The sequence below is a fragment of the Solanum verrucosum genome, unplaced genomic scaffold (genome assembly GCF_900185275.1).
Source record: "Solanum verrucosum unplaced genomic scaffold, falcon-dt-bn FXZP01000120.1, whole genome shotgun sequence".
NCBI lineage: Eukaryota > Viridiplantae > Streptophyta > Magnoliopsida > Solanales > Solanaceae > Solanum > Solanum verrucosum.
The window spans coordinates 304,776-317,410 of NW_026020714.1; the positions used below are offsets into that span (position 1 = coordinate 304,776).

Sequence of the window (12,635 nt, forward strand, 5' to 3'; positions counted from 1 at the left end):
TAAATATCTTTTTTTTTTGGGTAACTATCTGTTTTATTAATTACCAGAAGTAAAAGTTACATATCAAGCAGCTAACACAACATGCTCTGTTCTCAGTATTACTCTCATCTTACTACAGGAGTTCTAGCAATAGTCACATAGGTTATCTCCTTGGCCACATTTTCCTCTGTTGTGCTCTTCTTCACAAAAATTATGTTATTCCTCTCAATCCACAACCCATATATGCATTCAGCCAAAATGATCTTGAAGATTTGGGTTGTTATAGACTTCCCCTTTCCATGTTGTATGCACCATTGTAAAAATTGACCCCAATTTGTTGGGACTACACTATGTTGATGAGTCCATGTGAGCAGCCTATTCCATAAATATCTGGCGAATTGATATTGAATGATCAGATTCTTCATTTTTGCATAAGACCTTCTTAGGTACTTTCCACACCCCATTTGGCTAACCTGTCTGCTGTTGCTAGTTTCGCCACATAGTGAATGAAATAGGCTTTTGGCCTTGCTTCATTCTTGTACATTAGACACTTCCATTCAGTTCTTTGCTGCTCCCCTAGCACATACTTCCTGATCATACTTCCTTTCTTGGCCTTGCTTCATTCTTGTACATTAGATACTTCCATTCAGTTCTTTGCTGCTCCCCTAGCACATACTTCCTGATCATACTTCCTTTCTTGCTCCCTATCTGCTGGATTTGCTCAGTATGCATGGGATGAGGGATATCTTTGATCAATTTCTTGTCTGAACTGCCAAAGTTCAAATTGATGTCCCCTTTTTCAATATAAATATGACTCCCAAAGATGGTATCAATTTTACACATATATGCCTTTGTGATTGATTGCTTCTTGGCTCCTTCTATAAAAATAGGTGTCTTTTGAAGTGGCATTATTGAAGAAAAGATACGGTGGGTCGATCTTTTTGAAAAACTAGTTTCTAAAAAGAGTGTCAAAACTTAATTTGGAAGAATATGAACATGTGGATTAAATCTATATGATGACATTTAACTATATTGTATAAAAATATTTGTAAAGAAATTATGTGCTCATTTCAATTTGCTTGTTGGTTGGACGAGGCAATCTTGGAGAACATCTTCCAGGCACCATTTTCTAGTGTTCAAATGTAAAAACCATGTTGCATAGAGATACATTAGAGTTCAATGAATCAAATAATTTCATACAAAAAGAACATATTGTGAGGATTTTTACATGACTTCATCTAGTAGGTAAAATCATAAAAACCATAGTTTCACACACTCCAAAACCCAAAATCAAACCATTAGTCTAAAAAAGCTAGAGAGATCATCACACCAGTAACATGATCTCAACACAACCTTGGCTACCAAACTAAAAAAACAATCAACTCAAGAAGAGGTAGTAGTATTAGTATTAGTTGGTGAAAGATTTCTTGCTGGTGGGAAGAGGGCAACAGCACCTCTATCTGGACCCGAAAACTTCCTGTAAATTGCCTTGAGCTTATTTTCTGCAGCACCCAAGTGATAGCTAACCAATCCCTTGGCACTTTCCATCAACTGATCTTCTGAGTATCCAGTATGGTGCTGCAGAGTTTGAGTCCATAGAGGACTTTTGTTGAGAGTACAACGAGCAGCGTAAACAGACGATGCTGCCAGCATTGATGGACAGCATGTTATTGTGGTCTTATAGTTCATCAGACCAAGTTCAGCAAAGAAGAAAGCCATGTTCTCCATCTACAATATCAACATAATTGAGTTAAATTAGCCAGAGATGAACACACACATGGACAATTATGTCAAAAGATGATTAGTATATAGTACCTCCTGATCGTTTGGTGTTGAAGCTTTAATGTACCTAACCAGAAACACATATGGTGTTGGAACTGTCAGATACCATTCCAGCTTACCAAGAATTGCTTTCTCCATCTGGAGTATCTGATCTCTGGCATATGCATTGTCTGATATATGAATGAAATCATTGACCTCTGGTGCCCAAATCTCTTCATACTTGCAAGCAATTAGCATTGAGCTAATGCCAACTAACTGAAGTTCCCTCCTGGGAACCGTCTTCACCGAGAGGAAACGGTCCAGTATGTTCATTGTAAGGTAAAGACTTTCAGGCATTAGCTCAAACTTCCTATGAACTTCTATTAACCAGTCCACAAGAATGGCTCTCATCTTATGATTCAGCTCTGGTTGAAAATCCATATAGTCATTCACTCGACCTTCGTCCTGGATTAGACACAACAGACAACCAAGTAGCATATGAGATTCTAAAAGTGGAACACAAACAGTACAGAACAAGCAAAAGAGAGTCACCATATATACCTCAGTGAGCTTGTAGAAGTTGTAGATGTCCTCAACATACTCCACAGCAGCCAAATGATTATCAACATCCGCAGCATCGATATCGTCAATCTTTGGTCTATTGGCAAGTCCACAAGCAGCCTGAGAAAGAACACAATTTTGAGAATCTTGATATTACTCAAAACTACACTATTTATCTAAATTCTAAAGAGGGGAAAAACTAAATGTACATAACAACCTTGCTTCTTGCAGTGAGGGTAGAAGTGAGAGTCTTCTCAGATTTCTTTGTTTTTCTTCTGCCACTCAAGGGACTTTGCTTCACTTCCTTATCAGGGCTTATAACAATAACAGTTTCAGGTGCAAGGTTGTCTGATGCTGCCTTCTTAACTTGTACCTTTGTAGGAACAACTTTGTTGACGACTTCTGCAAGTGGTTTCTACAGACAAAAAGAAACAAAACACAAATTATATCATCCACCATTTCAAGATTCATAAATCCATTTTTTTCAATGTGTTAAGGTAAATCTTCACCTTGTTCTTCTCAGCTTGTGCATTAGCTAGCAACTGTGCACAAAAACTCCTAGTAGCAGGACGAGTAATCTGCGCTGCTTTAGGCTTCCCTTCAACAGCAGGAACAATCACAAGGTTGCCTATGTCTCCGAGTACACGCCTAGTTTTTCCAGCAACTTGTCCAATTTTCTGTTTACCACCCATTTCTCCTCCTATACAGATTAGTAGAATTCTCATGAGACATATGATAATGTTCTTGCAACATACAATTAGAGATTCCAATTTTCAATCACTCAATCATCAAATCAGCATCAATATCAAAAGAAAATCGACTATGAAATCAACTTTTCATCAGTAAAAGAATCCATAATCATCAGTTATCACCATCAATCAAAACAGAAACATCAGCAAGAACAAAAAGAATCAACAAATAATCTATCATTGCGATATCAAGTATTTCAAGAACCCCACCATAAACACACAGAGAAAGAACACTTTTTTCGTCTTAACACGAAAAAACCCATCTATCATGCTCATTTCATACAGATTTCAAATATTTCAAGAACCCCACCATAAGCACAAAGAAAAAGAACATTTTTTCATCTTAATACCAAAAAAAACCATCTACTACTATTTCCCTCCGATTTAAAAAATTTCAAGAACCCCACTGTAAACACAAAGAAAAAGAACAATTTTTTCTTCTAAATTCGAAAAACCCACATAAGATTACCTGAATTTCATTCAAACCCTACTATAACCACACAAGAAAAGAACAATTATTCCGTCTAAATACGTAAAACCCAGGTGAAATTCAATTGAAACTCAATCAAAAAAGGAAGTAAAAAAACAGGGAAAGCTAAAAAACAGGCGAAATTTCAGAATTTCATTCAAACCTCTGGGTAAAGAACAATTATTCCGTCTAAATACATAAAACCCAGATGAAATTCAATTGAAACTCAGTCAAAAAAGGAAGAAAAGTACACAAAGAAGCTAAAAAAAGGGCAAAATTTCATACAAACCTCTGGGTAAATTATGAGGAACAACAGCTTTATTATGATCCATTTCAAATTCTTCTTCCCCTTCTTCTTCTATCTGATTATTACTCTGTCCAAAAACTCCACCAATACTCGTCAAAATCGATGACAGAAAAGAATGGAGACGACTATTCCCCGCCTCTCCTCCTTCTGTACTTTGAGTCGCCACTATTTCTCCCTTTCGTACAATTCTTTTTGTGAATTTTTGAAGTTTTTTCCACAGATTTGTGAGTTAACAAAGAGAATTTATGAAGAAACCATTTGAGATTTATATGGAGGAACAAAAATGGCGAAAGGAGCGTTTATTGACTTTTTAACGGTCATATTTTTGGCTTTTGAATAAGGACCGTTAGATGGAAACTGATCGGACGGTTGAGATTCGTTTTAGTAACAAAAAAGGCTCTTTTTTTTACTAGCCGTTAGAAGGTATAGTATGTGAGAAGCCACTGGGATTGTTACCGTTTGGTAAAAAAGGAAAATTAATATCAAAGGGCGAAATAGGAAATTATTTTGATTTTTGAATTTTTTTATAATTTTATCAGAATTTTACACAAATCTCATAATGTTAAGAGCTAATTATATTATATCACTATTCTTTTCCAAATTACAAAAATCCCTTAAATTTGGTGGAATCCGGATACACCCCAAAACGTTCCTATACATCGCGTCTCAATTTCAGATACGTCGCTCAACGTCTCGATGCATCGCGTCTGAGTTTCAATATATCACTCAACGTCCCGATATATCGAATCTGAGTTTCAATATATCACTCAACGTCTCGATACATCGCGTAAAGTGATGTAACCGAGAATAAGAGAGAGTAGAGATTTTTGTAAACTTCTTAAATGCTAGGAAATTTTAGAGAATATGATAAAAATAAGTTGTGTAATTCGGTAATTTTTCCTAATTTTATACTATTTAAGAGTTAGTTTAATATTTAGAGCAAATGATCTTCTATATCAATTAGTGATCCTATAACAACATTATACCTGGTGTAATCCCACAAATTGAGGTATTAGGAGAGTAAAGTGTACGCAGATATTACCACTCAGTACTATCTTAGAGATAAAGATTCTGTTTCTGATATCGCCTCAGCTCAAAAAAAAGAAATAGTCTAAAGCAATATAGAAAAAAAATAACTAAAATGAAGAAACTCATGACGAAATATGATTGACAACCTGACAAATAATCTTAAGGAGTAGTCATTACAAATAAAATGATAATTGAAGAGTGAAAGAATCATAGATAATAACCAAACTCAAAAGACAAACAACTACAAGAGTAATAATATGACCTATAGAACAACTAATAGTATAAAAGAATAAGTGAGACGACGCAACTATCTAGGGTTTTAACCTCTTACCTTAATTTGTTACCTCCATAATAATATTATCTAAGGTCATGTCCTCAGTAAGTTGAAGTTGCATCATGTCTTGTCTAATCACCTCTCTCCAATACTTTTCAGCCTATCTTTACCTCTCTTGAAATCATCTATAACCAACCACACTTTCGCACTAGGACATCCATTGCATCTCCTTTGCACATGCTCAAATCATTTGAGTTTCGTTTCTCTCATTATATATTCTATCGAGATCATTCCTACCTTGTACTTTTAATAATCCCATATAGTCTTTTTTTTACATTTTTAAAATATTATTTTTAAGGATAAGACATAGAAACACAGCTAAGCTATATAGGAGATTCCATATTTTTTCTTCTTCGTATTATACGTTATTAGGATACAAAGCATATGAAATAATAAAAAGTAATATGCATGAAAGAATAAGAAATTACATAATTATTAAATAACACCAAGGAGAAGAAGAGAGGGAGTGCCCCAGTTTCTCCCACATAAAGTTTGTTAAGTTTAGATGAATTATCAACATGAATTTCACTTGAAAAAAAGTATAAATTCGGTGAGTAAATTACTGTTTTGTATGCTCAAATCAACAACAATAATATACAGAATATAATTCCATAAAGTGAGATCTGATATCCTCGAATCATTTCTTCAAATTTTAACTATCCATTTGAAGTTGAAATGAAAAAAATAAAATTAAAAGAAATTGAAAAAAGACCAACAATAAAACGAATATTTATTGTTTTTTCATTTAATTTTGTGAACAAAAATGTTACTTAAATGATGAAAAATAAATTAAGAAAAAGAATGGAGATGCGGGGGATCGAACCCCGTGCCTCTCGCATGCAAAGCGAGCGCTCTACCATGTGAGCTACATCCCCATGTGATTGTATCTTACACAGATATCATTAATATATATTTTACTATTACAAATCATAAAATGTGAAATGTGAAATGTTCTTTACTCTCTACAAGTATTTTGCTCTACTTCTCATAGCTATCGTTACATTTTTTGACTCATGAAAAGTGAAAAGGTAGAAACGACTAGTCAGTAATGAACTACTTGACTTCCCTATAATGATTCAAAGTTTAATAAACTCATTCAATCTTTAATTTGAGCCTTTGCTATCGTGGGCTAAATAGATAGCTAATAGTTATGGGCAATAATTCCTTAATTAGGGGTGTGCAAAAACCAAACTGACCAATAAATCGAACAAACCGACAGACGCCCCTAATTAGTATATACAAAACGAACTTCTTTCTTTTTTACAAAATATAAATTTGTGTGTCAATTTTATATTTAAAAAATGAAATCATGATATAGAATTACCAAATCAACTTTTTTCAAGAATTTTGGATTTCATATCATGTCCGTACCCTAATTTCATCAATAAAGTGTGTGTGACTCACTTATGAGTACACAAAATATGAAGCCATCAAAAAGAAAGTTGAATCTTTAAATGTTTTTCCCTCTAAAATATTATTATTGTTTAGATACAATCGAAAAACTATCGACATTTTGCCACTTGACATAAATAAAGTTGAATACCCAATCTTCTCGAACAATGTAGGAAGGGCCACATCACGCATTGTGATCTTACCACTAGATCAACGCCTTCGTTTTTCTAAAAAAAAAATATTGGAAATTTGCTTACCAAGTAAAAAGGACTCAGTAAGGTAAGAGTCCATTTCATCTTCAGTTTTTCATGTGCATCTAAACATATACAGATAAAACAAAGAGCAAACATGCTAAGATCTATCTCCCAACTCCCTAATTAGATGTTTCATAGAGGATACACAATCATATATCTGCATAAGAACTAAAGAAAGCACTCGATCAGAATGAAGTCGTTCGTCTTAGCTGATATCTTGGTTCAAATGACAACTCGGATAACATGTTCTCAGCTCCTGTGCAAGGTAAATGAGTTCAGTGACAGTCACTAAAAAGACAACAAGCTGGTTTGCTGAACTTAAGAACAGAAATAAGAAAAGGTGGTTTTTTGTAACATGTAGATGTAGCGCGCTTTGCTGAGTTTGGACTGATGTCTTAGACCAGTAGGCCAAATAACAAGACATCTAGAAAACCGAGTAGGCAATATATAAGAAAGACTTCATCAACAAAGAGCAAACTATTCATGTCATGCCTATATGGTTTCAGATTTGCACGCTTGCAACTCTCTTCCGAACAACTTTACAAGAAAAAGGAGAAGTATAGATTCGAAATAACAGGAGGTGTGAAAAATGATTTAGCTATTTGAAATCCTAAAATTCACATTGTCAAGAAATCAGACAAATAGAGTAACCTGTACTGCTTTACCAGATAATTAACAATATGAGAAAGAGCAGAACCTGTACAACAAAGTCTACTAATTTATTTGGTTTAATCATTCGGTATCTGAATCCCACTAGCACTAACAAGACATTTAAAATGGCCAAGGGATCTACCATAGCTGCAAACACACTCCAACTGATGATCCCAATAATACCAATCAGAGATAGATCTTTCACAAATCCCATATATCAGTTATTGAGAAGACATGTATACCATATATCTCGAGCTGATGGTCTATCGGAAATAGCCGCTCTACCTCACAAGGTAGAGTAAGGTCTGCGTCACTATACCCTCCATGAACCCCATCTGTGGGATCACACTGGATATGTTGTTGTTGTTGAGAAGATATGTGATGGAAATCCTATGTCATGTAGAAAGTAACCGGTACCACGGATCACATGTTTAAAGGTTTTTAAACACACCATATATTTAATATAATTACTTCAAAGGGAATATCAAACGTGTATAATGTCAAAGGTCTGATTTTTAGAATGGTAATCCTATGGCACAAACACCACATTCACTCTTGATATTGTAGATAAGAGGGTTCAATATCCCTACAGATTTAGGCTCATTGTTACCAATCACTAGCACTATTGGCTCAGGTTTTCTTTCCTAGAGAGTAGAGACTAAGAAAATTAAAATACATCAAAAAGAGGCTAAAGTATACAAGCTTTAATATAATAAGTCCTTATGTTGCCCAGAACCAAGGTGAAGTGATCAACAAACATCATAACACCAAAAGGCCTACTTTTGGATCGTAAAGCAAAAACCAACTCTTGCCATAAGAAAATCTTAAATGTGTTGATCCCAAACGATCAAGCTGTAAGGAGTTAGCAGGAAGAAGGTTTCTTCTTGTCAGTCCGTAAACAAACCATCAGAAGAAGGTTTAACCAAACTATCATGAGACCAAATTTTAGCATAAGGGAAATTCTCCTCAAAGCTGACAAGTGCACTACGATGCAGTCAGATGCACGGAAAAAGGTCGTAGAACATGAACCAGAAGTGAAACAAAATACTGACAAGAAAAATAAAATGAATGCTAGCTCATAAAATTACCGATACCTATCTAGATTAATTTTTTTTAATTAACATCTTCCCAACTCTTTCCTGCACCTCCTCTTTCTTCTCCTTTTCTATAACTTAAGGGAGCAAATATCACTTTGCCTACCAGGGGAGGAAGGAAAAAAGGGAAGTACCAAAGTAAACTCAACTCTAAACAATAAGAAACAAACAAGAAATCACTGAAGGGAAACTCATTCAATCACTGTGTACTACAAGCATCTAGGACTATCAGTCCACCAAGCATCCCAAAAACACCTGATGAATCATCAAAGGCAGCATTCACTTATAACCATTGCATCAATTGTTCAGAAAGGCAAAATTTGCATTAGCATAATAAAGCAAAACATCCTTTTCTGGGTAAAAGCACTGTAAACTTTCTTTTTGACTGGTAAGAGAATAGTATTCTAAATCCCCACCCCACTAAACTATTCAAAGACACTGGTGATACCAAACAATCCATCACAACCACACAACACACATGACACAAGTAAGTGCACAATAGATGGATGGGAACTTATTTATATTGGAGAAATTCAAAAGCATTATCTATACTCAGTAAAATGCAATTGATTATCATATATGTACTAGCCTAGCTAATGTTTCCTAACAATTTTTTTTTAAAAATAATCCCTTATCATGCATTTCCAATCCTCTATCTTTAGAGCAATTCGACAAATGGTCTATGAACTAAGCACAAATGTAGAGGATGCATTTTCCAAGTTAAGCTAAAAATATTCAAACATAGTCACTACAATTGACTTTTTTTTTTGTGGGGGGTGGGGGGTGGGGGGTGGGCTTACAACCAAGACCTTCCGATATATGTAAAATCATTGATCTTAGCACTCTCATTTTATCTTTATGACATACTTTTGGAGGTACTAACATGTAGGAGACCAATAAATACCAAGAGTGAAGAAGACTCTTTATAACTTTGAGAAGAGATCCAATGGTGTGTTTTTCTACCTTTCTTTGATATGAAGCAAGATTACCTGAATGTAAAAAACTTTTGACCCCTGTTTTCAAGACTTATGGAGGCCAGATAGATAGGATATCGCTCGGAAGGAGAATGAAGATTATTATCATTCTCCCCACTTTTTAGTTCACTAACATGTCCTTACTATTTTTGACAGCTCACTAAAAAAATGGGCCTTTTCGACATTCATACAAATTTCCCAAAAAAGAATTCATTGGATTATCAAAAAGAACCATATCTGCTTGATTGATTGCCCGAAAATTGTACAGAGAATGGCATTTTGGGTGAAGCAAAGTTGAGGGAAATAAATTTGGGGAGGATGCTAATGTACTACCTTCATGTAGTAGTTTAGCAAGACCCAAATAATATATATATACATACAAAGAGACACACACTAAACAATTGACAATGGCAAATATCATCAGCATTGATATCAGTCTAGGTCAAGATAAATGGAAGATACTTCTGGAACTAGTTTTTGGTATTTGGTATGTTATATATATTTAACTTATTTCTATCTTAAACTCCTTGTCTAGTCAAATACTTTCATATAACACAAAACAACCATGAATAAACCTTATTGTTCAAGTGTTTTTGGTTTGTTGGTCCGTTTATTATTTGCTCTATTTCTATCTTAAGTATTTTCTGTGTTCTTCTTGAGCCACAGTAATATACACACATCAGACATGCATTAAAGGCAAATAGTAGACGATGGTGTTAGGTCCCCCTCTTTCACAGAGATACCCCATGCAGTATCTTGAACAATATTAAAGATCTATCTATTCAAGAAACTGAATTAATATGTTATCTTGAACCCATTAAGCGCAAGGGTTCAAAACCTAAAATCTTGAATTTGTCTGTAAAATCAAATGAATTAAAGCTCTGTAAAACACGTAATGAAAAAAAAAACCCATGAATTGTACCTTTATCCTTTTCTTCACCATCTTATTAAGGCCGTGTCTACCGTTGTAGAACTTAAATAAATAAACCTAAAATCTTGAATGTTGGGTCTAAAAGCAAATAAATTAATTTTGAAAACCATTATTACCTCTTCTCCCATCGTTCTGAAGCTCCACAACATTAGACATGGCCTGTAAAGATGGTGAAGAAAAGGAACGAGGCAGTATACTAACTAATTTCACAGAGGATCTTGAAATTAACACATACCAATGTTTCTATAGGGTTCATCCATTATGCCGCCGCCTTAAGAAAAGAGAGCGAAAAACAATGGTATTTTGAAATGTGCCGCCAACATCTCTAAGGCCACATAAACAATGGTTTGTTAGAGAAATATCTAAGTTTGGTCGAATTTGTTGTTGCGATATTAAACTTTTACGAAGGCTTATTACCTTCCTTCCTAGATTATTTAATACGGTATTAAATAGTCTAGAGAGACAATAGATTATTTATGAGCATTTGTAAAATTACATTATTGTCTTTCTGTGTCAAATTTATTAGAGAAGTCATATATTTATTTTATAAGCATTTCTTATTGGTTAACCGAGAATCGAATCGTTAATGAGCAAAATTGATAAATCGAAACCGATAAAAAATATCTTATTGATTTGATTATTAGTTTAGCGTATTTAAAAATCGAAAACCAAACCGATAATACATAAAACCAAATTGAACCAGCCGATGCACATCTCTACCCTTTGATTAGTGAAATTGACATCTTCCGGCTGCATTAGTATATTAGAGGTTCACAAGTTGTCCTAATCATTGAGTTTATACATACTTTGTATTTAATCCCCTAGAGAGTGCCATTGATTTATTTTTTTAATGACTATGGTGTGAAGACAGTGTATGCGCACTTAGACTAATTCAACGGGATATCTGTTATCTTTCATCAATAATATGTATAAAAAAATTCTATCCATCAAGACTAGTACAAATGAGAAGAAATCACCTATTTTTTTTTTTATCTCTATTGAATTTGTGCCTGAGCACTCATGATTTTCTTGATCATTAGACCACGCCATTGGGTTCGGTGCTATTGTTATTGAAGATGAATTGTTGACAAATTCAAAATTAAGGAACTCTTATAGCTTTCATTACAAATAGAATACAAGTAAACATATAACACATACAAACTAGGGGTGTACAAAACCGAATCAAACCGCAAATCGAGTCAAATCGAACAAAAACCGACTAGTGGTTTGGTTTGACTTGATTTGGTATTGGAAAAAAAAAACCCGACTCTATTTGGGTTGGTTTGGTTTAAACTAAAAAAAGCCAACCCGAGACCAAACCAACCCGACATTATATATGTAATTTTAAAATTTTATTTTATACATAAAAATATTTACATTGATATAATTTTAAAATATTTCTTATACTATTTCATAGTTTTAATCTTTTAATATATTATTTCAAGTTTAAAACTTAGATTCGGAATGGTCCAATAAAGATTATAGTTCATAGATGTTGATAATTACAATAAAACTTAAATCAAAATCAAATTAATACTAATGCAAAAAGAAAATCAATTCAACACTAAGAATGACAATAATATTGAATATTTGTTCTTTAGTTTTACATTGGTTAGACAATTAAAATACACAACCTAATTTTAATTTTTCTTAAATATTTAGTAATGTAACTAATACTTACTAAACTTATTTTAGCATGATTTAGTACTTTTAAATTATGATCATTTTCATTATGACTTTGCAATATTTATTTTATATGATGATTTCATTATTATTTTTTATTGAATATTTTAGTGTCATTACTCATCTCATATTTTGTGTTATTTTCTTAAGAAACACCTTAGATAATTATATTTTGGTTGGGCTAAAAAAATATTTGAAGCATAAGTTAATTATATGTTTGTATGCAAACTTTACCGAAAAAATTCAAGGTTTATTAGTTTGGTTTGATTTATAAACTTAAATTAAAATTCGACACAATGGTTTGATTTGGTATTTGAAAAACCCGAACCAACCCAGGTTGAAAAACCCAAAAAAATCCGAATTTTATTAGTTTGATTTGATTTATAAATTTAAAAATTTTACACAAATGATTTGATTTGATATTTGGAAAATTCGAACCTTCCCGGTCATGTACACCCCTAAATACA

General features: G+C 33.5%; 1 protein-coding gene and 1 non-coding gene across 2 annotated transcripts; both read right to left on the reverse strand.

Annotated features, from left to right (window-relative positions):
• Positions 1-1,186: 1,186 nt before the first annotated feature.
• On the reverse strand, positions 1,187-4,012 carry LOC125812571 (G2/mitotic-specific cyclin S13-7-like). The gene is made up of 6 exons (XM_049492061.1): positions 3,809-4,012; positions 2,811-3,001; positions 2,519-2,716; positions 2,302-2,421; positions 1,795-2,205; positions 1,187-1,707 (listed from the first exon to the last, which is right to left on the reverse strand). Exons 1-6 carry the CDS (start codon positions 3,849-3,851, stop codon positions 1,363-1,365), a joined length of 1,308 nt encoding a protein of 435 aa, XP_049348018.1. The 5' UTR covers positions 3,852-4,012; the 3' UTR covers positions 1,187-1,362.
• A 1,979-nt stretch (positions 4,013-5,991) lies between these two features.
• Positions 5,992-6,064, reverse strand: TRNAA-UGC (transfer RNA alanine (anticodon UGC)). The gene has a single exon. It is a non-coding gene; the product is annotated as a tRNA-Ala (tRNA).
• Between the last annotated feature and the right edge of the window lie 6,571 nt (positions 6,065-12,635).

Excerpts from the sequence above, each read along its gene's own strand:
- LOC125812571 (XM_049492061.1), bottom strand. The coding sequence starts at position 3,851 with ATGGATCATAATAAAGCTGTTGTTCCTCATAATTTACCCAGAG. Across the intron at positions 2,206-2,301 it reads ACTTCTACAAGCTCACTGAG|GACGAAGGTCGAGTGAATGA; the intron begins GTATATATGGTG and ends TGTCTAATCCAG. Across the intron at positions 1,708-1,794 it reads CAACACCAAACGATCAGGAG|ATGGAGAACATGGCTTTCTT; the intron begins GTACTATATACT and ends TTGATATTGTAG.